The sequence below is a fragment of the Muntiacus reevesi genome, chromosome 15 (assembly GCF_963930625.1).
Source record: "Muntiacus reevesi chromosome 15, mMunRee1.1, whole genome shotgun sequence".
NCBI lineage: Eukaryota > Metazoa > Chordata > Mammalia > Artiodactyla > Cervidae > Muntiacus > Muntiacus reevesi.
Window position 1 is genome coordinate 22,501,190 of NC_089263.1, and position 17,951 is coordinate 22,519,140.

General features: G+C 42.6%; 1 protein-coding gene across 3 annotated transcripts in view; it reads right to left on the minus strand.

Moving 5' to 3' along the window:
- Nucleotides 1-17,951, minus strand: part of ADAMTSL3 (ADAMTS like 3) — a 361,288-nt gene that overhangs the window by 31,277 nt on the left and 312,060 nt on the right. For all 3 annotated transcript variants that reach the window (XM_065906671.1, XM_065906673.1, XM_065906672.1), the window contains exon 24: nt 9,771-9,953. In XM_065906671.1, coding sequence (XP_065762743.1) covers nt 9,771-9,953 — 183 coding nt within the window. The remainder of the gene's footprint in view (nt 1-9,770; nt 9,954-17,951) is intronic.

Consider the following 17,951-nt stretch of genomic DNA (forward strand, 5'->3'; position numbering starts at 1 on the left):
GGTCTCTCCAGGGGATGCCCTAATGGATTCTCTTTCTCAAAAGTGGATCAGACTGAAAGAGATGAAAGATGATTTAGCGGGGAGCAGGGATTAAGCAGACAGGTTCAAGACACATTTCAATTCCATTCTTCCTTCTCCACTAATTCTGAATCTAAACTTCAGATGAGTCCTGAAGTTGAATAAATAATTTGCCATAGAGCCCTCTGGAAAGGTGAAAATGGGAGTTTCCTCTAAAAAAGCTGAAGCGGACCACCTCCAATAATCATGGCTTGTTTTCCTTTTGGTCCTTGTTCCAAGAAGCCTTTCTTTTCCCTTTTGACACTGGATAAAAAGATGAAGTAGGACATGACGATGACAGATTTGTGTATGATCACGGAAAGTACCAGATTTTCTTGTAATAATCACAAGTAAGTAATAACTACCAGCTGTGTCCACAGGCTGCTCCACTGAGTACACCTATGCCTTTAACTTAACTGTTTTCCAGTGCTTCCTTCTGATGTTGGAATTTTGTCCTAAGTTGTATATCATTTGTAAAGCACAACAGTACACATTTTTAGCTGCCCGACAGTTTATTTAAAACATTTTTTAGAAATAGCTAAGTTTATTGAGAAGTTTCCAGTGATAGGTACTGAGTTAAACACTTTAACATCATTTTTTCATTAAATTCTCATAGCCATCTTGTGATTTAGATTATTTTTACTTGCAGAGGTAGAAATGGAAATAAGCTATGTGACTTTTCCAAGGTCCTGCAGCTGGACTGGAACCCAGTGTGTCTGATGCCATACCTAACTCTATGTCACATTTCATAAAGGCAAGACAGTTCAAGGCAAGACATACATGCATTCCTTTAAAAAATATACCTCTTTTTATTGAGGTATAATTCATATATGATAAAATGCTCATATGTCAAACATGCAGTTCTATGAGTTTTCACAATTGTATGTACTTAGGTAACCATGATCCAGAGCAAGGTATATACATTTCATCACCCACAAAGCTTCCTCTCATCTATGAAGCAGGTTAAAGGCTAACAGAGTTTTGCCAAGAGAACACGCTGTCATAGCAAACACCCTCTTCCAACAACATAAGAAAAGACTCCACACATGGACATCACCAGATGGTCAATACTGAAATCAGAGTGATTACATTCTTTGCAGCCAAAGACGGAGAATCTCTATACAAGTCAGCAAAAACAAGACTGGGAGCTGACTGTGGCTCAGATCATGAACTCATTATTGCCAAATTCAGACTTAAATTGAAGAAGGCAGGGAAAACCACTGCCTTCTGAATGGAAGACCATACCTGAATGGCAGACCACCTTACGATTATACAGTGGAAGTGACAAATAGATTCAAGGGATTAGATCTGATAGACAGAGTGCCTGAAGAACTATGGACTGAGGTTCATGACATTATACAAGAGACAGTGAGCAAGACCATCCCCAAGAAAAAGAAATGCAAAAATGCAAAATGGTTGTCTGAGGAGGCCTTACAAATAGCTGAGAAAAGAGGAGAAGCTAAAGGCAAAGGAGAAAAGGAAAGATATACCCATCTGAGTGTAGAGTTCCAAAGAATAGCAAGGAGAGATAAGAAAGCCTTCCTCACTGATCAATGCAAAGAAATAGAGGAAAATAATAGAGTGGGAAAGACTAGAGATCTCTTCAAGAAAATTAGATATACCAAGGGAACATTTCATGCAAAGATGGGCACAATAAAGGACAGAAATGGTATGGACCTAACAGAAACAGAAGATATTAAGAAGAGGGGGCAAGAATACACAGAAGAACTATACAAAAAAGATCATCATGACCCAGATTACCACGATGGTGTGATCACTCACCTAGAGCCAGACATCCTGGAATGTGAAGTCAAGTGGGCCTTAGGAAGCATCACTACAAGCAAAGCTAGTGAAGGTGATGGAATTCCAGTTGAGTTATTTCAAATCCTAAAAGATGATGCTGTGAAAGTGCTGCACTCAATACGCCAGCAAATTTGGAAAACTCAGCAGTGGCCACAGGACTGGAAAAAGTCAGTTTTCATTCCAATCCCAAAGAAAGGCAATGCCAAAGATTGTTCCAACTACTGCACAATTGTACTCATTTCACTCGCTAGCAAAGTAATGCTCAAATTCTCCAAGCCATGCTTCAACAGTACATGAACTGTGAACTTCCAGATGTTCAAGCTGGATTTAGAAAAGGTAGAGGAATGAGAGATCAAATTGCCAACATCCATTGGATCATTGAAAAAGCAAGAGAGTTCCAGAAAAACATCTACTTCTGCTTATTGACTATGCCAAAGCCCTTGGTTGTGTGGATTACAACAAACTGTGGAAAATTCTTCAAGAGATGGGAATACCAGGCCACCTTACCTGACTCCTGAGAAATCTGTATGCAGGTCAAGAAGCAACAGTTAGAACCAGACATGGAACAACAGACTGGTTCCAAATCAGAAAAGGAGTACATCAAGGCTGCATATTGTCACCCTGCTTATTTAACTTATATGCAGAGCACATCATGCAAAATGCTGGGCTGTATGAAACACAAGCTGGAATCAAGATTGTTGGGAGAAATATCAATAACCTCAGATATGCAGATGACACCACTGTTATGGCAGAAATCGAAGAACAACTAAAGAGCCTCCTGATGAATGTGAAAGAGGAGAGTGAAAAAGTTGGCTTAAAATTCAACATTCAGAAAACTAAGATCATGGCATCCAGTCCCATCACTTCATGGCAAATAGATGGTGAAACAACAGAAACAGTGAGAGACTTTATTTTTGGGGGGCTTCAAAATCACTGCAGATGGTGACTGTAGCCATGAAGTTAAAAGATGTTTTCTCCTTGGAAGAAAAGCTATGACCAACCTAGACAGCATATTAAAAAGCAGAGACATTACTTTGCCAACAAAGATCCAAGTCAAGGCTATGGTTTTTCCAGTAGTCATGTATGGATGTGAGAGTTGGACCATAAAGAAAGCTGAGCACCGAAGACTGATGCTTTTGAACTGTGGGGTTGGAGAAGACTCTTGAGAGTCTCTTGGACTGCAAGGAGATCCAACCAGTCAATCCCAAAGGAAATCAATCCTGAATATTCATTGGAAGGACTGATGCTAAAGTTGAAACTCCAATACTTTGGCCACCTGATGTGAAGAACTGACTCATTGGAAAAGACCCTGATGCTGGGAAAGATTGAAGGCGGGAGGAGAAGGGGACGACAGAGGATGAGATGACTGAATGGCATCACCACCTCGATGGACATGGGTTTGAGTAAACTCCGGGAGTTGGTGATGGACAGGGAGGCCTGGCGTGCTGTGGTCCATGGACTCACAGACAGTCAGACATGACTGAGCAACTGCACTGAACTGCACTGCCCCTCCTCCCAGGCAACTACTTCTTTATTTCTGCCAACATGCATCAGCAGTATGTGTTCTTGGACTTCATACAATATGTACTGTTTTCTGTCTGGCTTCTTTTGCTTAACATGTTTTTGAGATTCACCCATATTTTTGTGTATATCAGTAACTCACTCTTTTTTATTGCTGAATACTATTCCATTGTATGAATATACCATGGTTTGTTTATCCATTCTCCTATTGATGGTCACTATGAAGTAAAGACTATAAAGAACATGCTTGTAGGTTTTTCTTTTTTTGTGAACATGTTTTCATTTTTCTTGGGTAAATACCTGTGAATGTAATTGTTGGGTCAAGAATAGGTGTGTGCTTAACTTTATTAGAACCTGCCACATAGTTTTCCAATGTGGTTGTCCCATTTTATCCATCTATCTGCAGTACATTGGGAATTTCTTTTGATGCCAAAATGTTTACGTCATCAGTTGGTTTTCACTATTCTGGTAGGTGCGATACTGCATCTCATTGTATTTTGAATTTTCATTTTCCTGATTCTGTCTGTCAGTCTTTTTTGTGAACTTCAAGTCTTTTGCCATTGTCTTTCTCGGGGAGGGGAGAGTTCATTGTTAAATTGCAATAGTTCCTCATATATTCTGGATATAAGTTCTTTATCAGACACAGGTACTGTCGATCTTTCTCCCAGTCTAAGGCTTATGTGTTCATATTCTTAGTAGTGTCTTTGATTAGCAGATTTTTGATGAGGTCCAATTTGATTTTTTTCATTTTATGATGAATGATTTTTGACACAAATGAATTGAAAAAGTAGATCATTATTTCCTCCCATACAGAACTCCTCAGTGGCTTCTCATGTTTTGGGAATAAAACTCCAGTCTTTACCTTGACCTTCAAAACCTTGAATGATTTGGTCCTCAGAAGCTCTCCAGCTTCATCTCACACCCCTTCTCCTGCTACCCCACTGAACCCTCACCACACGAATCTTCCTTCTGTTCCTTGACCACGCAAAGCCTGTGCTCACTTTAGAGTCCTCACCCTCACTGTTCCCTCTGCCAGAAATGCTCTTTCTTCACCTCTTGGAATGGATGGATCCGCCCCATCCCTTAGGTTTGGACTCACGTATCACCTCCTCAGAAGGGTAAAGTAGTTATATGCAATCACCATTGGGCTCACCACCCTATTTCCTTCTCTTCATAGCACTTTCCACAGAGATATAACCTGTATACTTGTTTGTTTACTGGTTTATTATCCATCTCTCTGACTGGAATGGCAAATCCTTGACACTAGACATATTATATTCTTAGGTGCTCAGCCAGTATTTGTTAAGGTGACAAATGAATTTCTTTGAAATGCTAACCACTGAAGGGTTGGCATATTCCACAAAGTACACACACACGTGTGTGTGTGGTGCATGTGTGTGTGTGCAGGAGGTGGTAGAACAATGTAGACAGTTTCAATAAATCAAAGTTTTAAATATTCCAAAGATGTCAACTTTACCAGCAACTTCAGCCTCATGAGTATCCAATCTTTTAATTAACTGATTTGAAGGCATTCATTTGATTTTCATGTTCCATTCCACATGGAACTTCTCTCTGCCTGTGCACATTCTGATTTCTCTGCCTGGAACATTCTTCTTCCTCCTCCCAGAGCAACATCCTGACTTCTGTGGAAACCTGGTTGGCTTCTCCAGAGAGCATTACAGACCCCTCCTCAGAGCTACTGTGTCCTTTGGAGCTGACTCACTGGAAAAGACCCTGATGCTGGGAAAGATTGAAGGCAAAAGGCAAAGGGGGTGGCAGAGGATGAGGGATGAGATGGATAGATAGCATCACCGACTCAATGGACATGAATTTGAGCAAACTCCAGGAGACAGTGAAGGACGGGGAAGTGTGGCATACTGCAGTCCACAGGGTCACAAAGTGTCAGACATGACTTAGTGGCTGAACAACAAACAACTATTATAGTCTTTGTCACTCTGCTTGAAAATATCTGTTCACATGACCATCTCCTTCTCTAGACTATTAGCTTCTCAAAGACTAGGTCATCTATGCATTCCCAGCTCTGGCAAAACAAGCAAACACTGGGCAAATATTTGCTGAACATGGCTATGTTTGAGTCTGAATATTTGTGTCTCTCTAAAATTTATGTGTCAAATCCTAACACCCAGGAGGTGGGGGCTTTGGGAAGTAATTAGGTCACATAGGCAGAGCCCTCATGAATGAGATTAGTGCCCTAAGGAAAGAAGCCCCAGGGAGCCCCTTCATCCCTTTGGCCATAAGAGGACACAGCAAAAAGATGACTGTCTGTGAACCAGGAAGCCGGCCCTCATCAGACATCAGATCTGGCCCTACCTTGATCTTGGATTTCCCTGCCTCCAGAACTGCAAGAAATAAATGCCTGTTGTTTATAAGCCACCCCCTCCATGCTGGTCTGTGCTATGTTATTATGGTAGTGCAAACAGACTAAGATGAATGTTGAATGAATGGATGAAGGTGCTTCTAAGGATGGTAGCGCTATGTCTAAAAGAAGAGAAAATGGTATCACATAAATAACCCTAGAATATGATCTCATAAGTAACATGAGCTGGCTTGTTGAATGGCGACTCAACACGATTTTCTCCTTCTATGCTCTCCCTGCATCCACATCTCTAGAATTTCTATTTGCTGAATTACATTCTACATGACATAACCTGAAAATGAAAGACACTAGCTAAAGATTTAAAAGATTGAAATGATGCAGCCTTTACTGTTCCTATAGAGTAGACAGAATAAAACATGAGGTCAGACAGCAACTTCTGTGTGTCCTTCTGCTATTCACTCATTTTAATCTACAAGGAGCTGAGATCAGCAGTACCAGTTCCTTGTGATTCAAGCATTTCTGACTTTCTTTTTTATCCTAAGTACCAAGGACCTTTATTCTCAAGTCTGATGTTGAATCTGTAGCTGTAGATAATATGTCAGTATTTTGAGAATAAAGGGTCCCATTATCTTCATGCTTTGCAAGTCCTCAGCCACAGAGTTAAGCCTCATTCTCATAAACATTTTGATTTTCTTAACTCTGCCCCTATCTCTTGGCCTCTTAGAGTTTTGCAAGACACATTTAGATTAGGTTCTTATGACTAAGCACTGATATATAACAAAGTTAATATGTGTGGGAAAACATACTTGTGAAAGAAGACCAATGAAACAATCAATTCAACAATCCTTAGCAAATCTTGCCTCTACAAACATTTACCAAGTTAGCAATCATTTTGCAACTAGAAAACCAATACCTGCGTTACCACAAATAATGATGCAGATTTGGGATATGAGCTCCATGGGCTTCCTCAGGAGTGAATTTTTTTTAAAGCTTCCATATGGAAGGGACATGTTGAACAAGTTCTTAGCTACACAAACACATAGCATCTCTACATGTTTTTTGGATTACAGCCTAACTAACAAGGTAGGAAAAAATACATTCACCAGAATTCCAGAAGGGACTGGAGGAAGCAGCTGGGGCTGACAGGCTCCTCCCCTCCAGACAGCTTTGGGAACAGGACAAGGGGTGATGCTTTATAGGGGATCTCACATGGTGATAGGTGCATGCTTTTAGGAGGGTTGTGCAGCATAAGTGTAAGGGCAGACAATGGTGGAGGAATGCTGTATATTGTGTGACATCATTCTTGATTCCTCCGTCACGTGACTAAGTCATGCGCTGCCTGACTGCAGAGACGTCTGAAGAGAAGAGGTGTGTGGGGCAGGACTGAGACACCATGCAGACTCCTGAGTGGAGTGGGGAAAGAAGGGGTAAGGCTGGAACTGACTTCTTAGGGACCTGAGGGAAGGCACTAGCATTAGACAGGCTAAGCCTACCCCATCTGTTGAAAATCTTCCATATTATGATCCTAGAGGACCACAGAGGTCTGTGGGCCTGGTGTGCTGCAGTCCATGGGGGTCACAATGAGTCAGACATGACTTAGAGACTGAACAACAACAAGAGGTACACCAAGGTCTTTCTGGCCAGCATGGAGAGTCCAGGAGGGTGATATGAGGAACACAAAGAGACAACTATGTATTTGAGCTCTAGCACACACTTTTATGAGTCTCAGCTTTCCTCATTTATACAGCTGGATCAAAGATTACTGCCTCCAATACTGCGCTATTGTAAACATCAGAAAAGGTATGGACATGAAAGTGCTTACTGCGTGACTATCCCAGCTCCCCATCTATTTATGTCTCTGTGCCTGCACGCGTGCTAGGCTGTGTCCGACTCTCTGCAACCTTATGGACTGTAGCCCGCCAGACTACTCTGTCCACGGGATTTCCCAGGCAACAATACTGGAGTGGGTTGCCATTTCCTCCTCCAGGTATCTTTCTGATTCAGGGATTGAAACTGGGTCTCCCGAATTGCAGGTGGATTTTTTACCGCTGAATCATCGGGGAAACCCATTTATGTCTCTGGGCTCCTCTAACTGTCAACAAGAAAAGCCATGGAGAAAGCTCTTTCCATCATCCCCTTAGTTCAGCAGTGGATTCTATAATCTAATACCGGTCCTGCCATTGATCCAATATTATCCATTTATGAGACACTTATTTAATACTTACACCTATCTGAGGTGCTGGAGATACAAAGGGGGAGTAATGAACGATCTCTCATGTCAGTCTAGCTGACTTCTATGATTAACTCTCAGTCACTTCCAAACTCTGGGGGGAAAGAGGAGCATTATTTATTGAGTCTTCAAACCGTTGCAACTTGTAGCTCATTCTGGTGACAAGAGTTTGTTGAGCTGCAGATATTATCCCTAAAGACAGCACCAGATGCATCCAAATGCCATCCTGTGCCAGGGGCTCACTGCAATGACCTTTCCCAAACTATAATACTGACTCCACTGCAAGCTGTCTTGACTCCACTGATTAGTAATTATTGAGCACCTGCTGGGTACCTCATACTATATTATATTCTTAGGGCACAAAAGAAACATTAGACATGGTCTCTACCATGAAGGGACCCACAATTTAGTGGAGGAAACAACTGGAGACTAATGTGTGTCAGGACTCAGTCAGGGACCAAGCAGTGAGACCTGAGAAAGGAGAGGTGCAAAACAATCAGAGAAGGATTTACATAGGAGATGAGAATTCAGGTGGCTTAAAGGATGGTGAGAGAGCTAATTCTTAGGTAGGTCAATAAGGAGACCAGGTCCCTCCAGGAGGAGAAAGGGACAAATTTTTTTCTACATTCCTTGTCTTAGTCACTTAAGACATTTATTTCTTAAGCTCTGAGTTGCTATAACAACAATCTACTTCCCCTAAGACCAACTTTCTTTAAGCCCAGAGCTAATGATTATATAACAACAATGTATCTTGAGGACATGTTTCTCCTTCTTAACAAAAACCTTCTGACTAATCCTGTTGTTTTAAGATGTATGTTGTGGGAGGGGGTCTAGAAAGACCTTTAAAACCCTGAGATATTCTTTTAATCTATTGCTAGTAACCAATTGAAAAAGTATATACAGCCACACCAGAACTAGTGAGTGGGGGCACTCTCCGACCCCATCTGATGTCTATGTCAGAAGCTTTCTCTGTCCCTTTTTCACTGTAATAAAACTTTGGCCATATGAAGTTCTGAGTGACTGAAACTGTGTCTTTGGTCCCGAAGCAAAATTCTCTCCTTTGGCGATAATGAATCCGACACTGTTCACCATAAGCTATCAATGGGAGGTATTGGGGCAACATGACTAAGGCAGTGAAGACCACCTCTTCCTGGGAGAGCAGTATGAATGGAAGCCAGATTTCCAGGGAAGCTGCATGGTGTGTGTGGGGGGGAGTGGGGGTGTGTGTGGTATTGGATCACAGTGCAGGAAACTGCATTGCCTAGAACAGAGTTTAGTTATAAATTAAGAAGATGTAGAGCCAGAATGGGCTTTCCAGGTGGTGCTAGTGGTAAACAACATGCTTGCCAATGCAGGGGATGAAAGAGATGTGGGTTTGATCCCTGGGTTGGGAAGATCCCCTGGAGAAGAACATGGCAACCTACTTCAGTATGCTTGCCTGGAGAATCCTACAGTCAGAGGAGCCTGGCGGGCTACAGTCCATGGGGTCACAGAGAGTCAGACGTGACTGAAGCAACTAGGCACACAAGTACACACACAGAGGCAGAGGATGAAGGATCTTGATTCTGGGCAGAAAGTTTATATCTCATTGTAGGTTCTTAGGCAGAGAAGCAGCAGCAAGGCAGTCACAGACTTCTGAGAGAAGAACAGGTAAGACAGAGTATTAGATTTAGCGCCTGTTTGTAAGTGGACAGTGACAGCAATAGTTAAAACCATAGAACGTCCACTTGTTTACTCCTTGACTCCAGAATCCACAAAACCGGGTCCTACTTTGCATGTATCATAAGAAGCACTTGAAGACAACAAGGACTTGGTGCTTACCCAGCAAGTGGAGGACGGATGTTGCCATTGCCTTTCCAAGAGCATTGGTGGCTGTGCAGACATAGGTTCCTTCATTTTCAAGGGAAAGGTTCTGCAACAACAGGGATCCATTGAAAAGCAAGGAAATATTGTCACTCAGAGATCCTCCTTTCTTCAACCAAGTTACATTAGGCTGAGGGACACCTTTGGAATAAAAACAGATATGACAAAGGCAAATTCCTTTAAGAACAGAACCACAGAATCATATGACAAATACCATTTAGCATTCTGACCACAAGCCAGCAAATGGGTTTCCTCACACGTAATAGGAAAAATGGTTCTTTCTATTTCTACCACTCCTCTATGGCAGGTGAGGGATGCTGCTGAAGCAAATGGATTTGGTCAGCTGAGCACGGGGTAGTTTACATCTGTGAGTCAAAGAACAGGAGCCAAAGAGGGTGGGCTCGCTCTGCAGTGGAAAGGGAGAGTAGTCTGAAGTTGAGTAAAGGTAATGCAAGGCTGGTTGGAAAAGAGGAGCTGATGAAGCCAGATCAATGTGGAGGCAGAGAAACAGAAATTCCTAGCAGGGGGTTGTTGCAAAGAAGACTTTTGGAAACAAAAATATCAAATACGGACCGTTACTGTTAAGTGGCCCACTGTGCACATGCAATGCAACGTTTCTCCTTCAGGAAGGATACAAAATCTTTAGGGAAATAGATTTTGCTCATCCCCACTTTTGTGAAAGAGGATACTATCAGGGAACACAAAGAAGGGTTGCGTTTTACATTTGGGTCAGTGTGGGGTGAACAGACTGTACGTGACATCTCGGGACACAGAGAGGAACATGAGGGATTGAAAGAATTTCTTCCCTCACATCTTGAGAAGTCTCGAAGTCTCAGCAGTTTGCCGGGCTGTGGGTTGTGAAGCTCAGAGTAATTACATTAGGTTCCTTTTTAAAAAATAAGTCCATTTGGATTTTTTAAATTGGTATCTTTTAATTTTTTTATTTATTTTTTGGTCGCACTGTGGCGTGTGGGATCTTAGTTCTCTGAACAGGGATTGAACCGGGCCCCTGCATTGGAAGCCCAGAGTCCTAACCACTGGACCACCAGAGAAGTCCCTCATTTGATTCTGAAGAGTTGGGGTGACTTCGGATGATGTCTGAGATCCAGCAAGGTTACTGGTTTTGAGGATGTCCCATCTTCCTGCAGTGCTCTGTCTAGAGAGACTGGCAGACACCACAAGTCTTTCTGACAAAAAAGAGATGTCACTGCTCTAATTATGAAATCTGTTATGCATCTCACAAAAGGCAAAACATATGCTTCATGAACCCTTAGATTCTCACAGTTTTCTTCCAACTCTGGGGAAGCAGTCATTGTTAGCTTTGACTTACAGCTAAGGAAGCCGGTCAAGGCAAAACCAGCCCATAACCTAAATATCCAGAGAAGTGCTAATCACAGGTGTACTTATCTTCTGTTGCTGTTTCTTTTCAAATATAAACACAAGGAGAGGTTAAACTTCCCTAAAGACACCAGCTAGCAAACCCTGGATCTGAAATTCACACCCATGCACTTTCCTCCAGAACTTACCTCTTAACCAGAGTTCAGGGAGGTCCTATATATTTCTTGATAGATTTATTACTAGGCATCTTATATTTTTTACTTCCATAGTAAGCAGGCTCTTTTAAAATACATTTTATAGTTGTTTATTTCTGACAATTAGGAAAGCAATAAACATTGGCATATTTATCTATCTAATCATCTTACTAAAGTTTATTATTTTGAATAGTTTTCAAGTAATTTTCTTCTTTTTTTAATAGTAAACAATTATATCACCCCTATGTAATGACAATTTTATCATTTTTTTCCTACATTTATATCTATGAAAGTGAAAGTGTTACTCAATCAGCCATGTCTGATTCTTTGCAACCTCATGGACTGTAGCCTGCTACGCTCCTCTGTCCACAGAATTCTCTAGGCAAGAATACTAGAGTGGATAGCCATTCCCTTCTCCAGGGGATCTTCTGAACCCAGGGATCGAACCCATGTCTCCTGCATTGCAGGCAGATTCTTTACCATCTAAGCCATCAGGGAAGCCCTATGTATTTTTCTATTAACTATTACATTGTATGAACTAAAGTCTCTAGAACAATGCTGAATAATAAGTTAGAGCAGGCACATTTCTCTCGATTCCAACTCTAAAGGGAACATTACTCGTGTTTTATCCTTAAGCAGGTGGTTTGCTTTTGTTTTCTGATAGTTGTCAAATCAAATAAATTTCTTTGTAACTCTAACTCACATGGAAATTTCTAAAACTTTGAGTTAGTATTTGTGAAAAAGGGAAAGTGTTAGTCACTAAGCTGTGTCTGACTCTTTGTGACCCCATGGACTGTAGCCTGCCAGGCTCCTCTGTCCATGGAATTCTCTGGGCAAGAATACTAGAGTGGGTTGCCATTCCCTTCTCCAGGGGATCTTCCCAACCCAGGGATTGAACCCAGGTCTCCTGCATTGTAGGTGGATGCTTTACTGACTGAGCCACCAGAGAATTGGCTTTTAAAAAACTTAAAGTATTTAAATATACTAATTTTCTTTTGAGTACAGCTTTGACTATATATCTTACACTTTGAAATGAAACAAATCATTACCATTATTTCATTCATTCAAAAATGTTTACAAGATCCCTACTCTGTGTGAGACTCTAGGCTGGAACTAAGGATATGACGTGCACTGGGTTTCCTCAAGAAACTTAATTTTAGAAAGGGGCTTTGAGGGGAACAGGTGATTGCAGTAACATGACATAAGGGCTTCTGACAAACACTGGATGCCTCTGGCACCTAAAAACTGTATTTGATGCAGACTGGAAAGAGGGCTAAGATTTTAATTTGCAGGAACAGCTAAGCTAATACATGAGGACAAGGGGGTGGGGACAGGGGGGGAAATTGTTTTACATAGAGGGAACGGTGTACAAAAAGGCATACACATGAAGGAAAATATAATGCATTTGGGGAATCATAAATTGAGTTTTTTATGACTGAAGTTTAAAGTACATTATTAATATTATCCATAGTAAGGAGTTTGGTGGAATTTATGCTAAAGGAAATAGAAAATGGCTTAATTATTTGAAGCAGTGGTAACATATTAGATTGGTGCTTTAGAAACATTGTCCTGGATGTGACACAAATGGGGAAGGGTAAGGCAAGGGGCAGCAGGACCAGTTAGGTGGTCACTGAACCAACTGAGGTGAGACCCAAAAGGGTGGGAGCAGGGGAACTAGAGAGAACAGATCACCTTAGTAAATACTCAAGAAGAACCAATAGGACTTGGTGACGGATTTGATACAGGGGAGTGAAGGAGAAAAAGGATTTAAGGAGGACATGCAGATAGAGGGTGGTACCATTAACTAAAACAGGGAAAACAAGAGGAAGAGCAGACCTGCATAGAGAATCTGATAAACTTTTTTTTTCTTTTAAAATAACTGTAGTTAGCCTCCAACTAAAATAAATAAATTTTTAAAAAACAGTCAAAATTCACAAATATTTAAATGGTTAAGGATTTGGAGGGTATAATAAAATATTTAGGAAAGAAAACAAGAAAACAAAATAACTGCATTTTACTATTTTTTTAAATCAGGGTACACTGCTTTACAACGTTGTGTTAGTTTCTGCTGCGTAGCAAAGTGAACCAGCTACATGTATGCATGAACCCCTCCCTCCCAACCCCCGCCCAGCCCACCCCCAGCCCACCCCTAGGTCATCGCGCAGCACTGGGCTGAGCCCCCTGTGTTAGACAGCAGCTTCCCACTGGCCGTCTATTTCACGCATGTAGTGTATGGACATCGATCCTGATCTCCCAGCACATCCCACCCTTCCCTTCTCCTACCCCATGTTACATGCCAGTCATAAAAAGAATAGAACTGGGTCATTTGTAGACGTCGATGAATCTAGAGTCTGTCATACAAAGTAAAGTAAGTCAGAAAAAGAAAAACAAATATGAAATATCATATATTAACATATATATGTGGAATCTAGAAAAATGGTACAGATGATCCTATTTCGAGGGCAGGAATAGGGAACATGATAAGTTGCTGTAAACATGTTGAGGCCTGAGGGGCAGGCATCTAATTTATCACACACTCGTGGGAGCCTGCTGGAACACTCCAGGGACGAGGCCCATCGGGTGACAGCGTCATACTCTCCCTTTGCCGTGCTCCGGAGCTCCAGAGTCTCCCAGGAGAGAGCGTTTACTCAAGCTGGCCCTGACTTCTGTGGGTGCCATCTAGGGGACACCTCTGGATCACCTGACTCTGGAGGACATGGGAACCCGCAATAACTGGAGTCACCTGGAAGAGAGCTCATACTCATATCTGGCACCCTGATTTCTGTGACTGTGGTCAAGGGACACCTCCACATCACGTGGCTCTGGTGGCTAATGGGGCTTATATTTGTGGGTCCCACAGGATTCTGACCAGTGGAGAAAGAGGTTTTAAACTCCCCCAGGGCACAGCGAGAGGCCAGAGACCCAGGTGCTTCTTCTTCCTTGAAGGAAGTCTATTAGCTAAGCATCCTGACTATGTCCACGGGACAGGTTTCTGACAAAACCTGCATCTGGGGACTGACAGTGATCTCTTCCAGAGACAACTGAGGCTGGCAGCTGTCTTCAAGTTCACCCTCTGCCATGTTCCATGAGGCCAACGCTCCCTGGAAGCAAGCTTTACTGTTGGTGAAAGTGAAAGTGTTTGTCACTCAGTGGAGTCCGACTCTTTGTGACCCCATGGACTGTAGTTCACCAGGCTCTTCTGTCCACGGAATTCTCCAGGCAAAAATACTGGAGTGGGTTGCCATTTTCTTCTCCAGGGGATCTTCCTGACCCAGGGATTGAACCTGGGTCTCCCGTATTGCAGGCAGACTCTTTACCGACTGAGCCACCAGGGAAGACATCACTGTTGGTACCCTGGTGTATATGTATTATACTGGAGTACAGTGGATTAACGATGTTGTTAGTTTCAGATATACAGCAGAGTAATCCAGTTACACACATACACGTATCTATTCTTTTTCAAACTCTTCTCCCATGTAGGTTGTTACCGAGTACTGAGCAGAGTTCCCTGTGCTGTACAGGAGGTCCTTGTTGGTTATCTGTCTTAAACATAGCACTGTACATATGTTGATCCCCAACTCCCAATCTATCCCCCTGCACCATACCCCTTTGGAAACCAAAGGTTCTCTTAGCCTGTGAGTCTGTTTCTGTCTTCATTTGTATCTTGTACCATGGTTTTTGTAGCTGCCAGCCAGGGGATGCACCTTGATCTGGTGGCTCTGGTGGCCAGGGGTGGGATGAAGCGGTGGGAGGATAGGGAGGTGTAGGCGATGGGGGGATTGCATTCCTGGGTCCCATGGGACCGTGGCAGTCAGAGAGATGGTTCTTGGCGGGCTACCACCTCCCAAGCACCGCCCAGGCAGTGCACTGAAATACACCCCAGCCTTTCTGAGGAGGAGGTCTCTTTGCTGTCCTGGAGCTTAGGTCCGAGGGCTGGCTTCAGGTCTGGCTCACATTTAGTGGCCTGTGTAGCTGCTTTTAGGGGAGGGGGGCAGTCAGCTGTAGTGGCCTCTTGGTGCTTGGCCTCTGCCTCACTCCATCTCACCAGCATCACCCAGAAAAGCAGCTGACAGGCTCATTTGGAGCCCTAGTTTCTGCAACTGCCACTCAAGGGACACCTCCAAATCCTCTGATCCTGGTGGTCATCAGGGACCACATTTCCAGTCCAACAGGACTGTGTATGTCTGGGTATGTAGAGAAAACCTGATCCTGAGGGTCTCACTTCCAGCCCACCTGAATCTAGGTGATGAGAGTCTCCCTGTGGGACACAGACAGGTCTTGGCATGTCCTTAGTTATGAAAAGGTGTTAAAAATACAGCAAGCTGAGGAGGGGAGCAGAGTTTGGGGAAGAAAAGACACATGTGTATGCACGGCTAAGTCCCTTCACTGTTAATCCGAAACTATCACAACATTGTTAACTGGCTATACTCCAATACAAAATTAAAAGTTTTTTATGTTAGAGAGACAATCGGGAGCTGAGCTGAATGACAAATTCATCTGCTTGAGGCTGCTCCTTCAAAATTGGGACATGTGGTTGCTTCAGCTACTGTACAGAAGCCAACACAGAGACACAGAGTGGTTGAATGGATGAAAAATGAAGAGCCATCCACGTGCTGTCTACAAGAGACTCCCTTTAGATGCAAGAAGAGCAGTCCAAGAGGGAGGGGATATATGTGCATATACGGCTGATTCATTTTGATCTACAGCGGAAACTAACACAACATTGTAAAGCAACTACACTCTGAGGAAAAAAAAAAGAAATTGCTCTTCTCTGCAGTATATAACTCTGGCTGTCTTCTAAAGAGGGTGATGCTTTTCCTTTAGAACACCTTGGAAGTTTAGCTGCATGCATGTGTAGGCAGGGGCTGTATAAGAGGGAGAGAACTTCAAGTTCCCATGGCAATCCCAGGAGGGTAGGGGTGAGGACAGGAAGGCTGAGGGTGAGCAAGAACAGGGAGGAGAAGCGCTGAGAAGTGACATGCCTTTGCCATGATCCCTGAATCTTTGGCTTTTCTTGGAATATTTGCCAAATGCTTGGTATTCATGGATGTCTTACTATGAACAGAAACTAGTCAAGGAAGTGAGTTGTGCATTCTTGGCTGATGGAGGGCAAAAGAGAGACCACAACAGGTCTGTGTCAGACTGAGTGAGAAGCAGAGGGTTCGGGGCAGTGCAAGCTCCCCAAGAATGACTGGAAGTCAGTTCCAGAAGGCTTTGGAATCTCCAAACCCTGCAAATGATAGGGATCATAGATAATTCCACTTTATTTATTGTTAATTGAAAGATAATTGCTTTACAACATTGTCTTGGTTTCTGCCATTTATCAGCATGAATCAGCCATAGGTACACCTATGTCCCCTCCATCCCACCCCTCTAGGTTGTCACAGAGCCCTGGTTTGAGTTCCCTGAGTCACAAAGCAAATTCCCACTGGCTATCTATTTTATATATGGTACTGTTTATGTTTCCATGCTACTCTCTCCATTAACCCTCTCCTTCCTCTCCCCCCCCACCCGCCGTGTCCACAAGTAGAGATAATTCCACTTTAAACCTAAACCTCAGCCTGGCAAGGGGTATAGGATACTGAGTTTACACAGACTGTGATGTTCTACACAGATAAGGGATTTCAGAAAATAAAGTCAGAGTTGGAAAGTTTGTAGATGTCCAAGGGGAGACAGAGGTCTCCAGCACTGAGGGAAGGAACATCTCAACACCTAGAGCATCACCACCACACATGGGGATGTTTTCCAAGAACTGCAGAGGCTGGGGGAAACTCCGGCAGAATTCTTTATGGTTTTTCAAACCTACAAATGTTTGCTCTGTTGAAAAAGCTATAAAATATCAGAAACAGTTTAAACTTATTTATCTAACCTCAAAGACAGGCTATTTCCCTCAAGACTTACAGATCTGAAATATTCAATGTTCTCTTTCCACAATGCTGAAATCATTTTTGGAAGGCAAATGTTATGGGGGAAAAAGTTCAGATCTGGAGGGGCTGTGAAACACATGTTGTAAAATGTCTGCACCTCTGGGGTGCCTTTAAAATGGTCACTGTTTAAAAACACATTTCCTTCATCCTTGAAAGGCCCATGAAATATTCTACACTATAAAATCCGCTGGCCTCTTCAGGCTGCTCTAAAATGCTAGATTTTTTCTGTCAATGGATCACATACATTATACTTATATGTTTTGTTCATTGGTTTGTTTCCTCCAGCTACTCAACACTCAGAAAATATTCTGTACTTTTTTCCCACATATGAAAATTGAAAGTTTAAGCTACCATTACTCACCTCCAGGGGATGTGAAGAAATGATGCTGCTGGTTTATAAGATTAGAAGTGAATCGAATACAGTGTAGGCAAGGCACAAAGGCAGTCATTACTAATAAAGAAGACAAATAAACAAGAGTCCACAGTTTCACTCTCAAAGAGAATATCTCAAAGCTACGAGCACAAAGGGTAGACACCCTTCACTGCGGGGTCTCCAAAGGGTAGGACATTCTGCAAGGCATCTTCTTCTTCTGAGTTAGCTGCAGACCCTTTTGTTCTTGTGGCAGTAAATACAGTATAACCATGGTTTTTGGTTATCAAGGACCATCCATCAGAGATGC